At 33.6% G+C, this 23,293-nt stretch overlaps 1 protein-coding gene across 2 annotated transcripts in view; it reads right to left on the minus strand.

Moving 5' to 3' along the window:
- The window catches only part of LOC126891888 (1-phosphatidylinositol 4,5-bisphosphate phosphodiesterase gamma-1), a 212,360-nt gene that overhangs the window by 138,574 nt on the left and 50,493 nt on the right, over nucleotides 1-23,293 (minus strand). For both annotated transcript variants that reach the window (XM_050661227.1, XM_050661228.1), the window contains exon 9: nucleotides 20,189-20,366. In XM_050661227.1, coding sequence (XP_050517184.1) covers nucleotides 20,189-20,366 — 178 coding nt within the window. The remainder of the gene's footprint in view (nucleotides 1-20,188; nucleotides 20,367-23,293) is intronic.

The raw sequence follows: 23,293 nt of genomic DNA on the forward strand, positions 1-23,293 counted from the left end.
TATAACCAATCGCATCAACTCTTACTCTTAATTTCTTAGTACGGGAACAAGCAGCTTTTTCGTTCCTTTATAGTATTGAGTATTTCTTTTTCATCTTTCTTAATGTTTCCGTGTTTGTTACGTGTTGTTTCCACATTCTTCGATACCACTACATCTCAAAGCTGGCAAGTCTTTTTTTCATTTCCATCCTTAATTGTCCAGGCTTTAACTCCATAATAAAATGTACTCTGGGCTAATTAGCAAAATACAAGAAGTTATTTACCAGCAATTTTATTGCTGGAATCGAATCTTGTGATTGTATATATTAATAATATAGGTATGCAAAGTCCGCAGACAGTGTGCTACTTTTTTTATAAACAAAATGGCGCCCGAAAATCGTGTTTTTTTCAATTTATGCTCGATAACTCCAAAGATTTTAACTTTACACCAAAAATACCCAAATAAAAATTCACCGTAATTAAATTTTGCATAGAGACGTGTTTTTCCTGATTTACTTCGACGAAAATTTTCCCCGGAAAATGCGTGTTTTTCCAACAAAATCTTTAATTTTCAACTAAAATTTTAGATGAGTAATTGTTTATCAATAATTAAATAACTTGGTAGTATCAAAGCTCTTTTTGTAAAGATTATAATTCCAGAAGCCGATGGAAATTAAATGAACAGTTTAGCAACAATTGAATTGTTAATTAAAAATTTACGGTCGCTATGACAACCACAATAGTTATGATACATAAGAATAACTATGATTTTTGTATAAAAAGACACTGCACTTATCTAATGTACTTTACAGAATTGAAATTAGACTATTTAAGCGGCCTCAGGAATATTTTAAAATTATAAACAATTTTTTGGTTTATAAACAAACAGAATATCTCGGGAAATATTAAATTAAATTATGAAAACGGTATTAGAAAAAATGCGGTAGGACGCTTCTTTTAAAAGAAAAACCTTTAATTGTGATGAGTGGTTCCTGAGATACAACCGGTCGAAGTTGACCGGCATTTACGGCAAAGATATAAACAATAGGATCATAATTTTCGAACAATCATCTTTTTATTTTTATCCTCTTTCTTTACACCAATTTTCATATCTTTAAAATAATCATAACATATATTACTATAATAAAAACTATCGATATTACGAGTGAAAATTGACAAAAATAGCAAAATTCCAATCAAAAATCAGGTTGGAGAAAATGTAATCTCAAAGTTCAAGATCGGTATACGTTAAAAAAATCCATTTTCTCGGCTTCCCATGGAGCAATTTTCTTCATTCTTTTTTTGTCCTAAGTAACTCGAGTAGAGCCATCTAACTAACGCATTATTAAATGTCAAACTTGCTTTTGCTTTTGTTATAATATATTAATTTATTTATAAGAAAAGAAAACTACATATTTTTTCCAGTTGTAGACTTTTTTTAGATAAACTTACTACAAGTGTACCTTTTAACGTTAAAAACACAAATATTCTCATTTGAAAGCTGTATAATTATTTAAACAATCTTTATTTAAACAAATTAAAAATTTTGTTATAATAAATAAATTAATTTATTGTAACAAAACAAAAGCAATTTTGACATTTGAATAATGCGTTATTTAGATGGCTCTACTCGAGTTACTTGGGAACAAAAAAAGAATGAAGAAAATTGCTCCATGGGAAGCCGAAAAAATGCACTTTTTAACGTATACCGATTTTGAACTTTGAGATTACATTTTCTCCAACCTAATTTTTGATTGGAATTTTGCTATTTTTGGCAATTTTCACTCGTAATATCGATAGTTTTTATTATAATAATATATGTTATAATTATTTTAAAGATATGAAAATTTGTGTGAAGAAAGAGGATAAAAATAAAAAAGGTGAAGGTTCGAAAATTATGATCCTATTGTTTATATCTTTGACCGGTTGTACCTCAGGAACCACTCATCACAATTAACCGTTTTTTCTTTTAGAAGAAGCGTCCTGCCGTTTTTCTTTTCAATAGCGTTTTCATGATTTAATTTAATATTTCCCGAGATATTCTATTTGTTTATAAGCCAAAAAATTGTTTATAATTTTAAAATATTCCTGAGGCCACTTAAATAGTCCAATTTCAATTCTGTAAAGTACATTAGATAGGTACAGTGTCTTTTTATACAAAAATCATAGTTATTCTTATGTATCATAATTATTGTGATTATAGCGACCGTAAATTTTTAATTAACAATTCAATTGTTGCTAAACTGTTCATTCAATTTCCATCGGCTTCTGGAATTATAATCTATACGAAAAGAGCTTTTATGCTACCAAGCTATTTAATTATTGTTAAACTATTACTCATCTAAAATTTTAGTTGAAAATTAAAGATTTTGTTGGAAAAACCGACATTTTCCGGGGAAAATTTTCGTCGAAATAAATCGGGAAAAACACGTCTCTATGCAGAATTTAATTACGGTGAATTTTTATTTGGGTGTTTTTGGTTTAAAGTTAAAATCTTTGGAGTTATAGAGCAGAAATTGAAAAAAAAACACGATTTTCGGGTGCCATTTTGTTTATAAAAGTACATAGCACACTATCTGCGGACTTTGCATACCTATATTATTAAGATACACAATCATAAGATTCGATTCCAGCAATAAAATTGCTCGTAAATAACTTTTCCCAAAAATCTCCTGTTCTCCGATAATCTGCCCAGACTAATGGTAGAGAATACGTAGCATCTCAATACTCTATTTCTAGTTCTCCATTGTATAATATTGTTTTTATCTTATTGAAAGGGTTTCTGGCTCCCATTATTCATTTAGCTGATTTCCCAAGTAACTGTATTGGGTTACTTTCTCTAAAGCTTTTGCTAGATTGTTTTGTCTTTAATCTTGTTCTTACTGACAATCATGATTTTTGTTTTTTGTGTGTTCAGCACATTCCATATCTCTCGCAGCACTGCATAGTGCGATCAAAAAATTTGCAACCCTTCCCTGCTGTCCGCAAGGAGTATTATATCGTCTGCATATCTGAGATTACTAGACAAGGCGAAAACGGGGGGTTCGTTGGAAAAATATTCCCATGAAATTTTTTTGCATAATCACATTCGTGAGACACCCCAGAATAAGGTACAAGAAGTCGCCCACGCGAAAAGTGCTCCAATTTTTTTTAACACTTTTTTTTTTTTAAATCAAATGCAAAAATCAATATTTTTGGCAAAGACAAATTTTTTTTAGATTCTTCGGACCATTCCGGACAAAAAAGGTCTGTTGTAATTTTTCTCTAGAGTTGATCGTATTCGAGTTATAAGCAATTTAAAATTTTAAAAACGCGAAAATGGCCATTTTTAAGACTTAATAACTCGGTTAAAAATTATTATAATGAAAGTCAGAAAGTGATTAAATCAAATTTAAAGCCTCCACTACATGATCCTGAAGAAATTTGTGTCATTAATTTATTACTAAGCTGTTATTTTTATTTATTAATAATGAGTGGTAAGATTGTATTGACGCGGCTGCAAATGTGAGTACGAGTGAGATGCGCCATTGGACTGCCTGAATGGCATCTCTTTCGCACTCATCATGGACGGCCGCATAAAACGTGCATGGCGCTCATTATTATTAATTAAAAATAACAACTTAGTAATCAAATAATGACCAAAATTTGATTTAGTCACTTTCTGACTTTCATAGTAATAACTTTTAACCGAGTTACTAGCCTTGAAAATCGTTTTTCGTTTTTTTCAATTTTAAAATGCTTTTACCTCGAAAACGATCAACTTTAGAGAAAAACTACAAGAGACCTTTTTTATCCAGAATGGTCCAAAAAACCTACAAAAAAATTGTCCGGGCCAAAAATATTGATTTTTGCAATTTGATTAAAAAAATTGTTAAAAAAAATTTGGCCCACTTTTCACGTGGGCGACTTCTTGAACCTTATTCTGGGATGTCTCACGAATGTAATTATGCAAAAAAATTTCATGGGAATATTTTCTCCAAAGAACCCGCCGTTCTCGCCTTGTCTATACTCACTATTGTTCCGTTAATAATTGATATATCTTCACTAATGTCTTCTAGTGCCTCTTTAAACATCTCTTCTAAGCACATATTAAAAAGTTGAGGGGATAGTACACATCTTTGTCGTAGTCCTATTCTTATAGGTATCTCTATAGATTTTTATTGATCTACCCGTATTATGGCTTTCTGACATCGGTATAAATTTGTAAGGATTCTCACATCCTGATCATCTATTCCTCTGTTCCATAATAGGTTTGTAACTATTTGTAAGCCATCTATGTTGTTCTTGTCGAAGGCTTTTTCAATGTATAGTAAATAATGCCTATCTAGCACTAGAGCCTTTTTCTAATCCCAGTTGGTTTCCTGTTATATATAATGCAGTTTTCTGTTAGTAGTCTTAAGATTTCTGAAGGATTGTTATCCGGTCCCATGTCTTTATCATTTTTTATACGTTTTAGTGCTTTTTCAATTTCCCCGAAGTCCATCTCTACCTCTTGGTTCTATGGTATTATGTTTCCAATACCTCTTTTTTGTACATGCCAACTGTTTCTTTAATTTTCCTGTATATGTTAAAGCTGTCATGTTGTTTTTAACTTAACTTAAGCATATTAACATTTAACTACACTTATAGATAACTTCTTTGGGAGCAGCATAGTCTTTTCATCGTGGTTACTTTAGTATACCTAGTCTGTTCGAACATGTATGAATTACAACAAATGAAAAGGTTGAAATTACCAAGTAAGAAATACAAACAATATTTCCACAACAAATCATTAGACCAAAGACGTGAAATCTGGGCACACTTCTGCATATATTTAGTAAATTATACTCACAAAAGTAGGTACATAGTAGGTTGCAAAGATGACAGAAATCACTATACAGTGCGTCCATAAAGTAACGCATAAATTCATTATTTCGTAAACCGACAACGTTAATGAAAAATCCCGAAACAGGTCGATTTTTATTTTTAAATTTCGATTTTCTGGCATATTGTAACGTTTGAAAAAACTCCAACATTAATTTAATATCCCAATTCCCAAAAAGAATGTCTATTTTTTTAATTTATTTTGTGAAGTTCAATATCATTATAAGATCCCAAGCCGACCCTGTATACAGCCATGAAGTATTGCAGCAACATTTCAATGTGTTACAAGATTCCTGTTTATTTGAGACGCAAAAACAGAATTTGTAAGAAGTGTTGACAAAAGTACAGTTCTAATGCGTAGATGAACTTTCTAGAACAAATCTTGAACTGAAAGTTGAGTTCTTGTCAACTAAGCATCCCTAAGGATCAAAATCGCTCGGTACTTCCGTCGTATTTTCCCCGATCTGTGGCTTCAGACCGAAGCGCAGATCAGTCCGGTTTGATTTCTTCAAGCGTGAAGATCGCTTGCCGACTCACCCCAAAAGGGCGTGGTGCCTTTTGTTACCCGCCGGTAAAGGGTATAGTATGTCGTTCTGGAAGATCTAGTGTGAGGGCACGATGTTTTTTTTTTTACCCCGTAGTGAAGTTGGGTGCTCTTACACTGTGTTTGAGTTGTGACGCAGTACTATACGCCGGCGTGGTATGAAGTCCCTGTATCTTGTCCAAGTTCCTGTTTAAATGAAGTCTTCCGAGTCCCGATTGATGTCCTGATGTAGACATTTTGAGTTCCAGTCCCGTGATGTTTATCCAGTTGATTGCCCCGAAATAAAAAGGAAGCCATGAAGCCCACCTCAGGTCGATGACCCTGCTTGTTTGTAGATGAACCCCCTTTCCGTGTAGTTTGTGACGTGTGATAAAGGATTTTGTTTAAATATGGTATGATATATTTTTTTAAATTTTGCAAGGATCCCAAATGGATAAATATTTTTGTTGGTAAAGAGTTTTGAAAAATAATAGTTGTTTGTGCTTTCATGATGCAACTTGTAAATTAAAATGACAGTGACTTTGACCTTTGACAGCTGCGTCAAAATTTTGTTTTGACATACACTGTCCAACAAGTTCTTTTGTCATTCTTTTGTTATGTTAAATTGAAGATTTTTTTTGTAATGTAAAAGATTTGTAGATATTTTGTCCTGTAAAATCATTTCCTGTTAAAAGTTTTTTTGTTTGTTTAAAAAAAAACCACCGTAAAGTTTTAAATAAATGTTTGTGAAAGTGTATCTATCATCTCATTTCTGTAGCCTTTGGAAAAATTTTAACAGAAAACTAATGCAACTGTATGAAAGTTTTAGTTCAGGAGAAAAGAAAGAATATGGCATAGAAGCCAATAATAAGGAAAGATGTTGTCCCAATGTAACCCCAAAGAGGAATCAATGATGATTGTCCCCCCGATTGGTACCCGTAAGTAAGAAAGTATCCAGTAAGTACCCATAGGTGAAATAGAGGATTTATTTCAAACGGCGTCCCTTTTTGTTAAATAGTAGAAAGATCCTCTAGTCAGAGTAAGTACCCTTATGTATTTAGTTATGGTAGTGTAGTCATCTTAACACCCCTTCACCCTCCCTAACGAATCTACGACCTAGCTTCCGCACAACAAATGAGCTGCCGTCCCGCAACGAGGCTTTATGTGTCTGCTTCTTCTTCTTTAGCCCCATTCTTACCCCCCAGTATCTCTATAGATAGTCTTTCCTTGTTCCCATATGAGCAGACATGTAAAACGCTTCAAATGGCGCCCAACGTGGGGCTCAAAACGCTTCAAATTGCGCCCAACGTGTGGGGCTCAAAACGCATCAAATGGCCCCGGCAACGTGGGGCCTGTACTTTTTTTGGCCTCCCTCAGACCCCATTTGCATGTTCCCACTACCATGTCCTTTTAGCCTCCTTTCGGTCTCATTTGTACTACAACTGTTAGGCAGTGCCCGTCTTGGGTAGCCGATCTCAGTTTGTGGTGCAAGTGTTTCCGATAACATGGAAGCTCGACTCGTGTCATGTTTTGTATGCCCATTGTTACAAGTCTAGCTTGTAGACATGTTCAACTAGTAGTTAGCCTATCTACTAGTCCCCAATGTCTTTAGCCACCCCCCACTTAGTGTTACATTTGTAACGTACACCCTGAAGTTTGACCCGAGTAAATATCGCCCCAGTCTTCCCATGTAGTTTAGCCCAGATTCCTCTTGTCTTGCCCCCAGAAACTGTTTCATGTCTTTTAGTGCCCCCGAAACTGTTTCAGTCTGTTAGTCCCCATGAAAGAGCCCATTTTTGTAGTTTTTGTTGCAAAAGTTAATAATTTTTCCAAAGAGGTGTAAGTATGTACACATTTTGTTGTGATGTTGATTTGGTCGTGCTGTTGATTGTATGGGCATGTACCATTTCATACATCATAGTGTATTTAACTTGTAACCCCATATGTATACTGGTATTGTATGTATCGTAGAACAGAATTGTATGTTATTTTAGCGTACTAACTGTATTGTATTGATATTGTACCCATGATGAAAGCATTGATTTGAATTTTTTTGAAAATATTGATGAAATATATAGACAAACAGTTGAATAAAAAAGTAACGTAAAATTTTTTTGAAAATTTTGATTAAAAGTAACGTTAAATATTTTGAATATTGAATCCAATTATGAAGTATAACAGTATGTTGTATTTTTTGCATGTATTCCTATAGATCAACAGTTTTTTACAGAATAACCGTTTTTTGTGATTATTGATTTGGTCATTTGAGTAGATGTGTAATGTTGTTGGTATGGTCCGTGTATGAGTTTAGTCCCGTATAGTCTGTGTGAGAGAAGTTACCCCTTGTAGAAGTCACCCCATGAAGAAGTGAAGAGGGAAACCGTGGAGAGGCCCCCCACTTCTGTGTTTTTTTCAAGCAGCCAGGAGAAAAGCTGTCACTTTTAGATTTGAAGATAGCGTTCTCTGTCGACACTGTTTGAGAATAACTGTCTTGAAGTGTAGAAGTTAGCCCCTGAAAAAGCCCCCCCCTTGTCTGTGTTGCCCCTTGTTTTTTTTTTTTTTTTGACTAATCTATCTTTGTAGGTGTCAAAAGGATGCCAGAGGTTAGTTAAAAAGAGCCCGTGAAGTAGTAGTTGAAGTCTCCCCCCAGTGAAGTAGTTGAAGTCCCCCCGTGAATGAAGTATGTCTTTTTGTATCTGACATGTCACAAGTGTAATACTCGTGATGAAGGAAGTGTTGTTCAGCTATCTGTGAACACTTTCATTAGTAGTCGGAGCAAGAAATGTCTTATCCCGTGTGAGCTCATATAGGAACCAAATTTCAATATTGTTTGTGTTTGTAAGCCCCTGAGTATATCTAGAAGTCAAAAAGTATGTTGTTGTCTGTTTGTTTGTCTATCCCTGTTTTGTCTGGAAGTTTTAGAGCCCATTGTCTGTTGTCCCGTGTTGTTTATTAGCCTGTGTTGTCTATTAGCCCGTGTTGTCTATTAGCCCGTGTTGTCTATTAGCCCGTGTTGTCTATTAGCCCGTGTTGTCTGTTAGCCCGTGTCCGTGCTGGAGTTTGATTTTTTTTGGCGAATAGTTAGTTGACCTCTCTTCTCTTTGTTGATTGAAAGTAGGCCAAGAGCAGAAGCTGTGACAAGGCTGGTGAGGTTAGGATCTGGCCGCGTTGAGTACAGGTGAAGCTTGCTTTCGGTCGATAAATGGAAGCGGTTGTTCGTCAGAACTGTCATACTTTCCAATGTCCCTTTGGTCTTCCCCTTGCGTGTTGCTTTCACCCCCTGTTTTGAAAAAGTAGCCCCCCGTTTTGAAAAATAAAGTCCACCCCCAGTCTTGAGAAATGAAATGCCCCCAGTTTTGAAAAGTAAGTCTATCCCCAGTTTTGAAAAGTAAAGCCCAACCCCCCTGTCTTGAAAAATGAAGTCTATCCCCTGTTTCGAAAAGTGAAGTGTAGCCCTGTTTTGAAAATGAAGTCTTTCCCCAGCTTGTGATTTGAAAATGAGAGAGTTGTCTAGTGAACGTTCATGAAAGGTTCTTATGTCCTGGATTGGACTGTTGATTGAAAACGTAATGATGTAGTGTTCTCTATATCATATGTTGCGTTCATTTCCCTTAGTCTTGTTTAAAAAGTTTGATATCCTGTTTGAACCCAGTATACTAGTCTTTTTGGTCTTTTGTTGTTGTCACACATACCCCCTCCCCCTTGTTAGTCTTGTTTTGATTTTAGCCCTTGTTGTTGTCATATACCCCTTTGTCTAGCCCTGTCTTGTTTGAATGAGTTGTTGAAGTAAGTTGTTGGTGAGATTTTGTCTCACTGAGGTGTTTAGACTGGATTGTCTAAATCCTCGTTTTGCAGAACCGTTGCCGAAATGTCCCGTGAAACTCGCTAGGTGTTAGCAGAGTTTGGGCAGATGTTTATCTGTCAAACATCAACTTTTTAGTTTTTGTGAACCGCTCGCGGTTAGGCAACGAGGTGACAAGGCTGTGTCTGCCCTGGTATGTCACTTGTGTTACTGCTGTGGATGTCAGCGAGGTCCACACAGGGCACAAGTTTAGTTTCTTTCCCAAGGCACAGAAACTCTTGTCACCTACAGTTCTTTGTAGAGTCAAGAAACATTTAAGTCTACTCGACTTTAAAGAGTCTGGCGATTGATGGCACGCTAGCCCAATCCCTAACGACTTTTTTGTTTTGTTTAATCCCCACTAGCCATTATCTAAATATTTTGATATTGTTGTCCTGTCACACCTAAGATGTCCATGTTGGATTTTTTTCTGTTTGTTATCGAAAACTGGATAATCTTATCCAGGTTTCTCTTTTGCGCGGAGGCTTTGTAACGTTTGAAAAAACTCCAACATTAATTTAATATCCCAATTCCCAAAAAGAATGTCTATTTTTTTAATTTATTTTGTGAAGTTCAATATCATTATAAGATCCCAAGCCGACCCTGTATACAGCCATGAAGTATTGCAGCAACATTTCAATGTGTTACAAGATTCCTGTTTATTTGAGACGCAAAAACAGAATTTGTAAGAAGTGTTGACAAAAGTACAGTTCTAATGCGTAGATGAACTTTCTAGAACAAATCTTGAACTGAAAGTTGAGTTCTTGTCAACTAAGCATCCCTAAGGATCAAAATCGCTCGGTACTTCCGTCGTATTTTCCCCGATCTGTGGCTTCAGACCGAAGCGCAGATCAGTCCGGTTTGATTTCTTCAAGCGTGAAGATCGCTTGCCGACTCACCCCAAAAGGGCGTGGTGCCTTTTGTTACCCGCCGGTAAAGGGTATAGTATGTCGTTCTGGAAGATCTAGTGTGAGGGCACGATGTTTTTTTTTTACCCCGTAGTGAAGTTGGGTGCTCTTACACTGTGTTTGAGTTGTGACGCAGTACTATACGCCGGCGTGGTATGAAGTCCCTGTATCTTGTCCAAGTTCCTGTTTAAATGAAGTCTTCCGAGTCCCGATTGATGTCCTGATGTAGACATTTTGAGTTCCAGTCCCGTGATGTTTATCCAGTTGATTGCCCCGAAATAAAAAGGAAGCCATGAAGCCCACCTCAGGTCGATGACCCTGCTTGTTTGTAGATGAACCCCCTTTCCGTGTAGTTTGTGACGTGTGATAAAGGATTTTGTTTAAATATGGTATGATATATTTTTTTAAATTTTGCAAGGATCCCAAATGGATAAATATTTTTGTTGGTATGAAAAATAATAGTTGTTTGTGCTTTCATGATGCAACTTGTAAATTAAAATGACAGTGACTTTGACCTTTGACAGCTGCGTCAAAATTTTGTTTTGACATACACTGTCCAACAAGTTCTTTTGTCATTCTTTTGTTATGTTAAATTGAAGATTTTTTTTGTAATGTAAAAGATTTGTAGATATTTTGTCCTGTAAAATCATTTCCTGTTAAAAGTTTTTTTGTTTGTTTAAAAAAAAACCACCGTAAAGTTTTAAATAAATGTTTGTGAAAGTGTATCTATCATCTCATTTCTGTAGCCTTTGGAAAAATTTTAACAGAAAACTAATGCAACTGTATGAAAGTTTTAGTTCAGGAGAAAAGAAAGAATATGGCATAGAAGCCAATAATAAGGAAAGATGTTGTCCCAATGTAACCCCAAAGAGGAATCAATGATGATTGTCCCCCCGATTGGTACCCGTAAGTAAGAAAGTATCCAGTAAGTACCCATAGGTGAAATAGAGGATTTATTTCAAACGGCGTCCCTTTTTGTTAAATAGTAGAAAGATCCTCTAGTCAGAGTAAGTACCCTTATGTATTTAGTTATGGTAGTGTAGTCATCTTAACACCCCTTCACCCTCCCTAACGAATCTACGACCTAGCTTCCGCACAACAAATGAGCTGCCGTCCCGCAACGAGGCTTTATGTGTCTGCTTCTTCTTCTTTAGCCCCATTCTTACCCCCCAGTATCTCTATAGATAGTCTTTCCTTGTTCCCATATGAGCAGACATGTAAAACGCTTCAATATATATCATACTAGTGACGTTATCATTACGTATAATTTTTTTAAATGAGAATAGGGGTCGTGTGATAGCTCATCTGAAAGGGTATTCAATTCTCTATTCAATAGTGTAAACATTAACATAATTATTTATAGAGGGTGTTCAAAAAATTTTTTTAAATTAAATTAATTGAGACAACAAGAAGAATGTAGGTATGTAATTTATTTAATTCAAAATACGTTTTACTGTTGTCAAAAAACAGGAAAAAAATGTTTATTTGACAAATAAATATTGTTTTTCACTTAAATTCAATGTTAAAGCTGCCACCCACCTGCTTCTTGTCAGTTTGAATATTTATTTTATTCTGTTTTTTGACAGCAATAAAATATATTTAGAATTAAATTAATTGCATACATTCATCTTTTTGTGTCAACTAATTTAACTAAAAATCTTTTTTTAGACACCCTGTATGAACAATTATGTTAATGTTTATATTAGTGAATAGAGAATTAAATACCCTTTCAAATAAGCTATCACATGACCCCTGTTCTCATTTAAAAAAATCATCCATTACGTCACCACGACCAGATAGATGACGTCACTAGTATGATATATATGCCAAAAAATCGTAATTTAAAAATAAAAATCGACCTGTTTCGGGATTTTTCCTCAAAGTCGCCGGTTTACGAAATAATTTTTTAATAAAAAAAAATAATTCAATAACATAGGAATTCTAAAAAGTTCTTATGTTATTGAATTATTTGTGAATTGTTTAATAAATTATTCTTTTTTGACCGCAAATTCTTATTTTATTGGATTATTTGTGACTGGAAAATGTTAAAGTATTAAGGAGTGTATGCTTTGAGTAGCCTTTTTAAGTAAGTTTTATAACCGGAACCAGAACTTCCCATATTAACAAGTGGAAGCCTCTGATATTTAATATTTTATTTAAGGGGATAGGCGCAAAATTTCGGCTCCAATGATTTTTAAATGCATTCATTTTTTTCAAATCCTGAGAAAACTATTAAGTACTTTTGAAAAATTTAAAAGCATAATGACAGATTACGTTATTACCGAGGGACGAAAGTTCCTGAAAACTTCTATAATGTTTATTTTAATAAGTTACAGGAGTAAAAGAGAAAATTTAGTGTGATTTTTAATTTCAAACATCTCATTCAAAAGAAACTTTTTGTTTATTCTAAAGGACTTTCAGCCCTCGGTAATAATGTAATCTTTCATTCTGCGTTAAAATTTTTCAAAAATATCAATTAGTTTTCTCAGGATACGAAAAAAATGAGTGCATTTAAAAAGCACTGGGGCCGAAAATTTGTGCCTACGCCCTTAATGTTATATGTATTTTTGTACCTTTTTCACATGTTTGTAGAAAATAATATCATATTTATTACGGGTAATTTAATTACTAAAGCCTAAAATTGAAAAGATCAAAGTGATCTACTATTGTATAAAACTTTTAGATGTTAATATTATATTTATTTTATTCAATAGTTTATATCTGTAACATTTTTATATTATTATTATGTATTTGTATAGCAATTTAAGCGTTCAGATTACCAACATAAAATCACAAACAAATCTTTTTTTAAATATATTTTTGTGATTTTTAGTAATTTTTCATTAACTATATATTTTAAGATTTGCAACCACATGTACTTTATGTAAACTTTAACTGAAAAACTTTTATTCTTGTTGAAAATTGTTCTACAATGAATAGATGCTGAGATATATGATCAAAAAAGGAAAAATACTGAATATCTTGAATTTTTTAATAGCTATATTATTTAAGAAAGTTTTATAGTGAAATTTGGAAGCAATTTATATAAAAAACTGCTACTATATACTTCCCACCCAAATGTGGTACTTTTAAATGAGATAAGATATATGGTCTGTATATTGATTTGGAAGTCTGAACGCTTGAAATATTTAACATATATCTATGCTTTGTTCCAATAAACAACGTAGGTGTTGTAAACAATGATATATAAAATGAGATAACTATTAACTATTCAATTTGGTTATGAATTTGTTTCTTTTATCGAATATATGTTTTTGTTACTAATTATAAAAAATTTAATCAAATCAATTACTCCAGTCTAATCTGTGAAAAAATAATCGATTTCACATAAAAATTTTATACCCGTTTTTGAAGGTTCTAAAAAAAGACGTATGGAAGACGATTTTGCCTTTTTAAACAAACATAAAAAGTGAAAAAATCATTTGTTGTTTATAAAAAGGGATAATTACAGAAGACCCTTATTTTGCAGTATAAATGCACTATAAATGTTAATAACTTTGTTTTTTGAATAATGACATGTGGTATTACTACTTGAAACTATGGCAATTAATGAGTTATTGATGAATCCCAGATCTCAGCTGGATCGATTATTTAAACAACTATATTTGCCCAAACAGTGACTCTAGAGGTATTCACAAGATCGTAATGGATTCTTTGAGGCTTCAATTTTAAAATATATTAAAAAATTTCAAGATTTGATCAAACGTGTTACTAAAAAAACCGTTTGAAAAATGGCTGACTTCTTAGCTTATAAATATTATAAAAATTTATATTTATATTAACTTTGATATTTTTTATGTTACGCGCTTGTAGTAGTCTCACTGAAAAGATGGTGAAAAAGCACAACTCATTCTTTTTTCTTAAAATCATATTTCCATTGTTTATATTAAGAGATGACAATTAAACAGATTATAAGTGAATTTCTTTTAGACCAGTTCCAATTATTTTCTCGAGATATCTCACTTAAAATAGTTCAGCTTCGAGCACTAGAAGACGAGATATAATTTTCAACTCTTAATGTTAATAAACAATGGAAATATGGTTTTAAGAAAAAATATGCTAACTTGGTTCCTATTGATTATAGAAGGTTTTTGTTAAAGATTGTGTTTTCTCACCATCTTTTTAGTGAGCCTACTTACAATCGCGTGAGATAAAAAATATCAAAGTCATTATAAATGTTTATAAGCTATAAGTCAGCCCATTTTCAAACAGCTTTTTAATAATAACTTTACTAAAATGTTGAAAAGCGATCTGATAAATACCTATTAGAGTCATTGTTTGGGCAAGTACAGTTGTTTAAATAATTGCTTTTGTGTACATATAAACAAGTGGAACAACTTACAAACTATTTGGTCTATCTAGCTGACATTAAGCATACTTTAGAACTCATTAATTTTAGTACCATAATTTCAAACATCATGTCATTATTTCAAAAAATAAAGTTTGTAACATCTATAAATTTCTACAAAAATAAGGGTTGTTTGCAATTAACTTGTCAATAGTTTATGTATTTTAATTTAGACACCCTCAAATTAAACAACCTTTTTAAAATCTACAATTTTTATTTGAACCATTTTTCTTTAAAATGTATAAGAACCGATTTATAGGCAAAAAATGGTTTTTAAACTTTTTATGATTGTTAAAAAAAAAGTAAAATCAGCATGTATGCCGTCAAGGCACGTATCCATTATAGTCCAAGAGACAGCGCTGAAAAATTTCTCTGAATTTACTAAAGCTAGTTATTTCACAGTTGATTACTGTGATTGTGTAGAGAAACATACTGCGGTCGGTCAAGCGAAACGTAGAATAGGTGGTACTGGCAGCTTGTCAAAGTTGCTTACCTGCGGAGGTAATTAAATCTATTTACTAAGGCTGAAAATCAGTACACACATTCTAAATTGAATATAAATAAAAGTTATTATAGTCGGTCAGCTGTATGACGGGACAGAGCCGGTCGGTCGGCCCCAATGAATGTACAGGGTTATTCACTATATTTTGACCCCCTTGTAAACTGCTTTATTTACAAAATTAGAAAAAATGTAAAATACAAAAGTTATTCGATTTTTTAATTATGATTTTTTGACATATATATCGTACTAGTGACGTCATCCATTTGGGAGTGATGACGTAATCGACTATTTTTTTAAATGAGGATAGGGGTCGTGTGCTAGGTCATTTGAAAGTTTATTCAATTCCCTATTCAGTAATATAAACATTAATATGATTATTTATACAGGGCGCCCAAAAAATGTTTCTTAATTAAATTAATTGTTTAATTAATAATTCAAAAATTTTTTTTGACACCCTGTATAAATAATGATCTTAATGTTTATATTACTGCATAGAGAATTGAATAACCTTTAAAATGAGCTAACCTATTCACATTTAAAAAAATAGACGATTACGTCATCACACCCAGATGGATGACGTCACTAGTACGATATATATATGTCAAAAAATCATAGTTAAAAAATCGAATAACTTTTGTATTTTACATTTTTTTCTAATTCTGTAAATAAAGCAGTTTACAAGGGGGTCAAAAAATATAGTGAATAACCCTGTACATTCATTGGGGCCGACCGACCGGCTCTGTCCCGTCATACAGCTGACCGACTATAATAACTTTTATTTATATTCAATTTAGAATGTGTGTACTGATTTTCAGCCTTAGTAAATGGATTTAATTAAAAACAAAGTAAGTCATCAATCGAAGTAGCACAGAAAACGACAATAAAAGCGTTCCCATACCACCAGATTGACAACAGGTGGAATACTTTCTTTGGTTACAACCTCCCGAGATTTTCAAAAATTATAAATCATACAGGATGCCGAGGAAATTAAGATGAGAGAATTTTAAATAATTCACAACCCATCTGCTCAACGTGGTAAAAGTTCTAACAAGAAAGATTCCTTAGTACTCAACAAAAGAGTAAATGAATTAAAATGTATAAACATTTTCAATTTCTTTCTTCTTCTTCTTAAGGTGCCGAGACCGCTTGTCGATCGTTGGCTCTCATGTTGCGCAGCATATTAACAATCATTGTCTTATTTACAGCCGCACGAAATAGTTCAGTGCTAGTTTTCCCAAACCATTGGCGTAGGTTTTTAAGCCAAGAAGTTGTACGGCGGCCCACACTTCTTTTTCCCATTATTTTACCTTGCATGACAAGGTGAAGTATGTCATATTTTTCTGGGTGACGCATTATATGACCAAAATATTCCAATTTGCGCCTTTTAACCGTGTTCACTACTTCGCAACTTTTATTCAAACGTTGCCAACCCCTTCGTTTGTGACTCTTTCTACCCAACTGATCTTCAGAATACGGCGGTAGACCCACATTTCAAATGCTTCTAGGTTTTTTTAAAAGCGATTCTGTCAGTGTCCATGCTTCAACCCCGTAAAGTAGTACTGGGAATATATAACATCGGACCATTCTTATGCGAAGTTCCAAATTTAGATCATGACTGCACAGGATTTTCTTAAATTTCATAAAACTTGTTCTTGCTTTGGCAATTCTACTTTTTATTTCTGTACTAGGGTTCCAGCTTTCATTAATATGAGTACCCAGATATACAAGATTACTTACTCGTTCAATTGAGTCATTACCGATTGTTACGTTATAGTTATTATTATTTACGGCTGCCTGTTTACTAATAACCATAAACTTTGTTTTTCTTGCGTTGAGTTTGAGTCCATATATCGCGCAGAATGCCACCATTCGATTCAATAACGCTTGAAGATGTTCAATTGATCCAGTCAGCAAAAAGGTGTCATCTGCGTATCTGATATTGTTCATAAGCATACCATTAATGAGTATTCCCTCTTTTGCGTTTTCCAAGACTTCATTTAAGATTGTTTCAGCGTAAAGATTAAACAACATTGGTGACAATATACAGCCTTGTCGAACTCCGCGCTTGATTTTTACTTCTTCAGATCACTGATTCGCAACCCTAATACATGCAGCCTGGCCCCAATACAAATTTGCGATTATTCTAATGTCCCTACCGTCCAGACCGGTAGTTTTGAGAACATGTAGCATTTTTTCATGGCGAACTTTATCAAAGGCCTTTTCAAAATCAATCGCGCACATGAAAACGTCATGATTTACATCTCTGCATCTTTGAATTAAAACTTGGGTTGCGAATAGTGCATCACGCGTTCCAAGGCCACAGCGAAAACCGAATTGAGTACTTGAGATTCTTTCCTCAATTTTTCTATATGTTCTTTGATGAATGATTCTAAGAAACGTTTTCAATACATGACTCATTAGGCTGATGGTGCGATAGTCGCTGCATTTTGTGGCTCTGTGTTTTTTTGGTAGTACAACAAATGACGATTTAAGCCAATCTTTAGGAATTTTTCCGCTTTCATAGATTAAGTTGAACAATTTCGTAAGTATCTTAATGCCCTCGACACCTAAAAGCTTTAGTGTTTCTACGTAAATCCCATCTGGTCCGATCGCCTTCCCGTTTTTTGCGTTCTTTAGAGTATTGCACTTCTTCCTTAGTTATTGGAGGACCGCTTATGTCATTTAGCGTTTCTAGTTCGCTTCTTTCATCATCGAATAATTCCTTTATATATTCTGTCCATCGTATTAGTTGACCTTCGATATCGATTATAATTTTTCCGTTTTTATCTTCGATTAGTGGAGGATTACATTTTTTATTCAGTCCTGCAACTTCTTTCAGTTTTTTGTGCATATTGAATGCGTCATAGATACGCTCGTAGTTCTCAATTTCTTTACATTGTTGTTTATGCCACTCTGATTTAGCTGATCTTATTTTTCTTCGAATCATACTGTTTAGCTCAATTTCTTTGCAACACGAAAATGCAGCAGTTGCATAATACTCTGGTTAAATCGGAGAGTGCAGGAAGAGTCTCTAATAGTTTCGGAGGTTTTTACCTCCTCATCAGTAGTCCCATATTATCCTCCTCTCTCCGATTTCCCCAGGCATCATACTTTGGGTCCTTCCGAATCGCAAAGAACGAAATGTCACGAATGTACTAGAGCCATCTACCGAAAAACAAAGTAAGTCATCAATCGAAGTAGCACAGAAAACGACAATAAATATCGTTCCCATACCACCGTGTTGCATATCGTCCTCCTAAAGAAACTGAAAATGTTTATACATTTTGGATTTAATTGCCTCCACAGGTAAGCAACTTTGACAAGCTGTCAGTACTACCTGTTCTATGTTTCGCTAGACCGACCGCAGTATGTTTCTCTACACAATCACGGTAATCTGAAAAACTAGCTTTAGTAAATTCAGAGAGATTTTTCGGCGCTGCCTCTCCGTCTATTATGTTGGTGCTCCGTGCGACTACTCCTCATAGTGGATACGTTGCCGTATCCATTGGAGCAGTTACACGGAGCACGGAGCATCAAATTAATGGATACGTGCCTTTAGAACCTTCAAAAAAATTGTATTATAAGATTTTTACGTGAAATAGGCTATTTCTTTCACAGATAGACTGTGATGAAAATGGGTCTTTAGACAGGCATTTACATTTTTCCATGGGCGATATGTTTTAAATTTACATTATAGACGGAGAGGCAGCGCCGAAAAATCTCTCTGAATTTACTAAAGCTAGTTTTTTCACAGTTGATTACCGTGATTGTGTAGAGAAACATACTGCGGTCGGTCAAGCGAAACGTAGAATAGGCGGTACTGACAGCTTGTCAAAGTTGCTTACCTGCGGAGGTAATTAAATCAATTTACTAAGGCTGAAAATCAGTACACACATTCTATATTGAATATAAATAAAAGTTATTATAGTCGGTCAGCTGTATGACAGGACAGAGCCGGTCGGTCGGCCCCAATGAATGTACAGGGTTATTCACTATATTTTGCCCCCTCTAAACTGCTTTATTTACAGAATTGGAAAAAAACGTAAAATACAAAAGTAATTCGATTTTTTAATTATGATTTCTTAACATATATATCGTACTAGTGTCGTCATCCATCTGGACGTGGTGACGTAATCGACTATTTTTTGAAATGAGAATAGGGGTCGTGTGCTAGCTCATTTGAAAGGTTATTCAATTCCCTATTCAGTAATATAAACATTAACATGATTGTTTATACAGGGTGTCCAAAATTTTTTTTTTAATTAAATTAATTGTTTAATTAATAATTCAAAATTTTTTTTTGACACCCTGTATAAATAATGATCTTAATGAGGAAATTAAGATGAGAGAATTTTAAATAATTCACAACCCATCTGCTCAGCGTGGTAAAAGTTCCAACAAGAAAGATTCCTAAGTACTCAACAAAAGAGTAAGTGAATTAAAATGTATAAACATTTTCAATTTCTTTGCAACACGAAAATGCAGCAGCTGCATAATACTCTGGTTAAATCGGAGAGTGCAGGAAGAGTCTATGCCAGTTTCGGAGGTTTTACCTCCTCATCAGTAGTCCCATATTATCCTCCTCTCCGATTTCCCCAGGCAAAGAAATTGAAAATGTTTATACATTTTGGATTTAATTACCTCCGCAGGTAAGCAACTTTGACAAGCTGTCAGTACTACCTGTTCTATGTTTCGCTTGACCGACCGCAGTATGTTTATCTTCACAAACACGGTAATCAACTGTGAAAAAACTAGCTTTAGTAAATTCAGAGAGATTTTTCGGCGCTGCCTCTCCGTCTATTACGTTGGTGCTCCGTGCTCCGTGCGACTACTCCTCATAGTGGATACGTTGCCGTATCCATTGGAGCAGTTACACGGAGCATCAAATTAATGGATACGTGCCTTTAGAACCTTCAAAAAAATTGTATTATAAGATTTTTACGTAAAATTGACATTTTTTTCACAGATAGACTGTGATGAAAATGGGTCTCTAGACAGGCATTTACATTTTTCCATGGGCGATATGTTTTAAATTTACATTACCACGCTTAGCTTATTGGAATAGAGTACGAAATTTGATTACATAATTATAGCACTTACTCGTGGTTAAGAATGATCGTTAACACTAAATTTAAGAAGCTCAATGGTCGGTTTGTGCAATTATTCTTCATGTAACTAAAATAAAATAAAAAATTGAAACTCACCGTTGTCATTCTTCTAACCATATCCTCATTGATCGCTTCACTGAGTTTGACTTTCCTGTACAATGGATGGTTCTGGTAATAGTTTATTAAAGATACCAGACTTTCGAATTCGACGTTTCCAATCGTATACAATCGTCCTTCGAGTTTTATTCTACAGTGTTTAATCTTCTTATCAGCTCTGAAAGAAAAAGGATATGTTTACAGTCAAATTGTTTTTTGAAGACAAGCAGAGCGCTGAAAAAGTAATATGTGATAACAAACGCTTATAGGGCTTTTCATCGATTGTCATTTGTTTCGAGTTTCTTAGGGCAGTCAATGAGGGTATGTGGCTCCGAATTCTATCCTACTATATCGATTTACGTGATATTTTCACAGTAAGTAGGGAATGGCCCAAGAAACAAAGTCTACCCTATGCCGATGTGTGCTTTTGTATTGGGGGCGGTTCCCACCCCTTCTCGGGGGTGGAAAATTTTTTGCTTAAATAACTACGGAAGTTGCTAGAGAACATAATACTATTCTGAAGCTATTTCCTTGTGGCATTTTTATAATTAAGTGTTTTCTATGGGAAATAAGCCACAATTTTACTAAAAAATGAATTTATTAACGTTTCGAAGCCCAAATCGGGTTTCGTTGTCAAAATACAAAATACTATTAAAATAAACAAAAATGTTGTTGCTAAGTAAAAAAATTTTTCTAATAATTTATTTAATCTGACTCATTTATATTGGCAATTCAGACGTATATTATACATTTTAAAGTAGAAAACTTTAAAATGATATCGCCAATATTTATGAGTTGCGTTCCTGGGACGACTTTACTAAAAGATAGTTCGTTCGATTACATGAAATCAATCCCAACTCAAGAATATCCGTCGCAAAAAAATCATAGCATGTGATCTGTCTTTAAAAAGACAACCAAATGCAACGATGATAGTAAAATTCTCGCGTTAGAGATTCTATAGTAAATCACGAGCGAAAAACCAGGAAAAAACCTCGTGATACTATCCCGACATCGTAAGTATTTGGTCTTACATTTAATTTAACTTTAAAAAACTAATACCAAATTCTGACTTTAATATGTTTAAATTATAAATAATATTAATAATACATAGATATACAATAAGTAATACTAAAATATAAAATTTGTTCGAAACGTTAATAAATTCATTTTTTAGTAAAATTGTGGCTTATTTCCCATAGAAAACACTTAACCTAATACTAAGCAAAAACTGTTCTATAATTTTTTTTAGAAAACTCAATACTTTTTGAGTTATTCCTGGTTGAAAATTGGTCATTTTCATTGAAACATAACACCTTTTCAAATGTTTTTTGCGAATACCTTAAAAACTATGCATCTAACTAAAAAAACCATATAAAACATTTTTGTAGCTTATAAAATAACAAAGAGATTCTTTCCTTTATGAATCTTCTAGTTTTATGACACAAAAAGAGATATGGTAAGTGAAAAAAACTTGTTTTCTTGGTGCATGCTCAAATCAGTGTATTTAACTTGAAATAACAGAGAAACGGTCAGTTTTAGGTGTATAATGCTCCCAATAACTTTTGTTGTGCTTGAAAAGACCTTTAAAATAAGCAATATTAAATGTCGATTACATTCAAACTATGCGAGATAAACTGTAAACAATTTGATGACTAACGTATTTTAAGAAAAAAAATGAGAAGTATATTTAACCCCTCATCCACAAGAATTTAAATGCATCGTTTTCCTTCTACGATACATTTTACTATAGTGTTCTTTTTATGTTCTAAAAGTTGGGCGGGTTTAAAATGAATGTTTTTGAAAAAAATAAGATCAAATTATTGAGCGCATTTTTAAATTTTCTTAAAAATCTTCCTTTTTCTCCATGTAACTCGAAAATGATAAAACTTCTAGATAAACATTTTGATTTTATTTTTTATAACAGTATCTCTTATTATTTTCAAGTTACATGGAGAAAAAGAAGATTTTTAAGAAAATTTAAATATGCGCTCTATAATTTGATCTTATTTTTTTCAAAAACCATTCATTTTAAACCCGCTCAACTTTTTGAACATAAAAATGACACTGTAGTAATGTATTGTAGAAGGAAAACGATGCATTTAAATTCTTGTGGGCGAGGGAAATATACTTCTCAATTTTTTTCTTAAAATTCGTTAGTCATCAATTTTTTGCAGCATATCTCGCTTAGTTTGAATGTAATCGACATTTAATATTGCTTATTTGAAAGGACTTTTCAAGCACAATAAAAGGTATTGGTAGCATTATATACATAAAATCGACCGTTTCTCTGTTATTTCAAGTTAAATACACTGCTTTGAGCATGCACCAAAAAAACAAACTCTTTTTACCTACCATATCTCTTTTTGTGTTATAACTAGAAGATTGAAGAAGGAACGAATCTCTTTGTTTTTTTTTATGAGCTACAAAAATGTTTTATATATTTTTTTAGTTAGATGCATTGTTTTTAAGGTATTCGCAAAAAACCGTTTGAAAAGGTGTTATATTTCAATGAAAATGGCCAATTTTCAACCACGAATAACTCAAAAAGTATTGAGTTTTCGAAAAAAAAAAATTATAGAACAGTTTTTGCTTAGAATTGGGTTCTCTAGCAACTTCCGTAGTTGTTTAACCAAAAAATTTTCCACCCCCGAGAAGGGGTGGGAACCGCCCCCAAGACAAAAGCACACATCGGCATAGGGTAGACTTTTAATAAGGAGATACTTTCAGGCTATTCCTAAAATTTCATTAAAATCCATGCAGTAGGATAGAATTCGGAGGTAATAACCTGTTCTTGCTCTCATTGACTGCCCTATCTGTCAATTGTCGTATAATCCGTGTATAATAAAAATATATACGGATTATACAACATATGACAGAAGCTCGAAACAAATGAGTTCATCCCACGTATATTTATTGTGGTTTTTCAATTATTTACGACTGTGTAAGTATCAAGTGATATTATTATAAAAACAATACCTAATTGTCTACTATAGTCGTACTTGTACCTGTAGCTTATAGAACCGTAATTTTAGAAGTCATTACCAGCAATCAAAAATATTAGGCCGGTCAAATTTCAGAATCCCAATAAACATGAACAAATGTCCA

The sequence above is a fragment of the Diabrotica virgifera genome, chromosome 9 (genome assembly GCF_917563875.1).
Source record: "Diabrotica virgifera virgifera chromosome 9, PGI_DIABVI_V3a".
Classification (NCBI taxonomy): Eukaryota; Metazoa; Arthropoda; class Insecta; order Coleoptera; family Chrysomelidae; genus Diabrotica; species Diabrotica virgifera.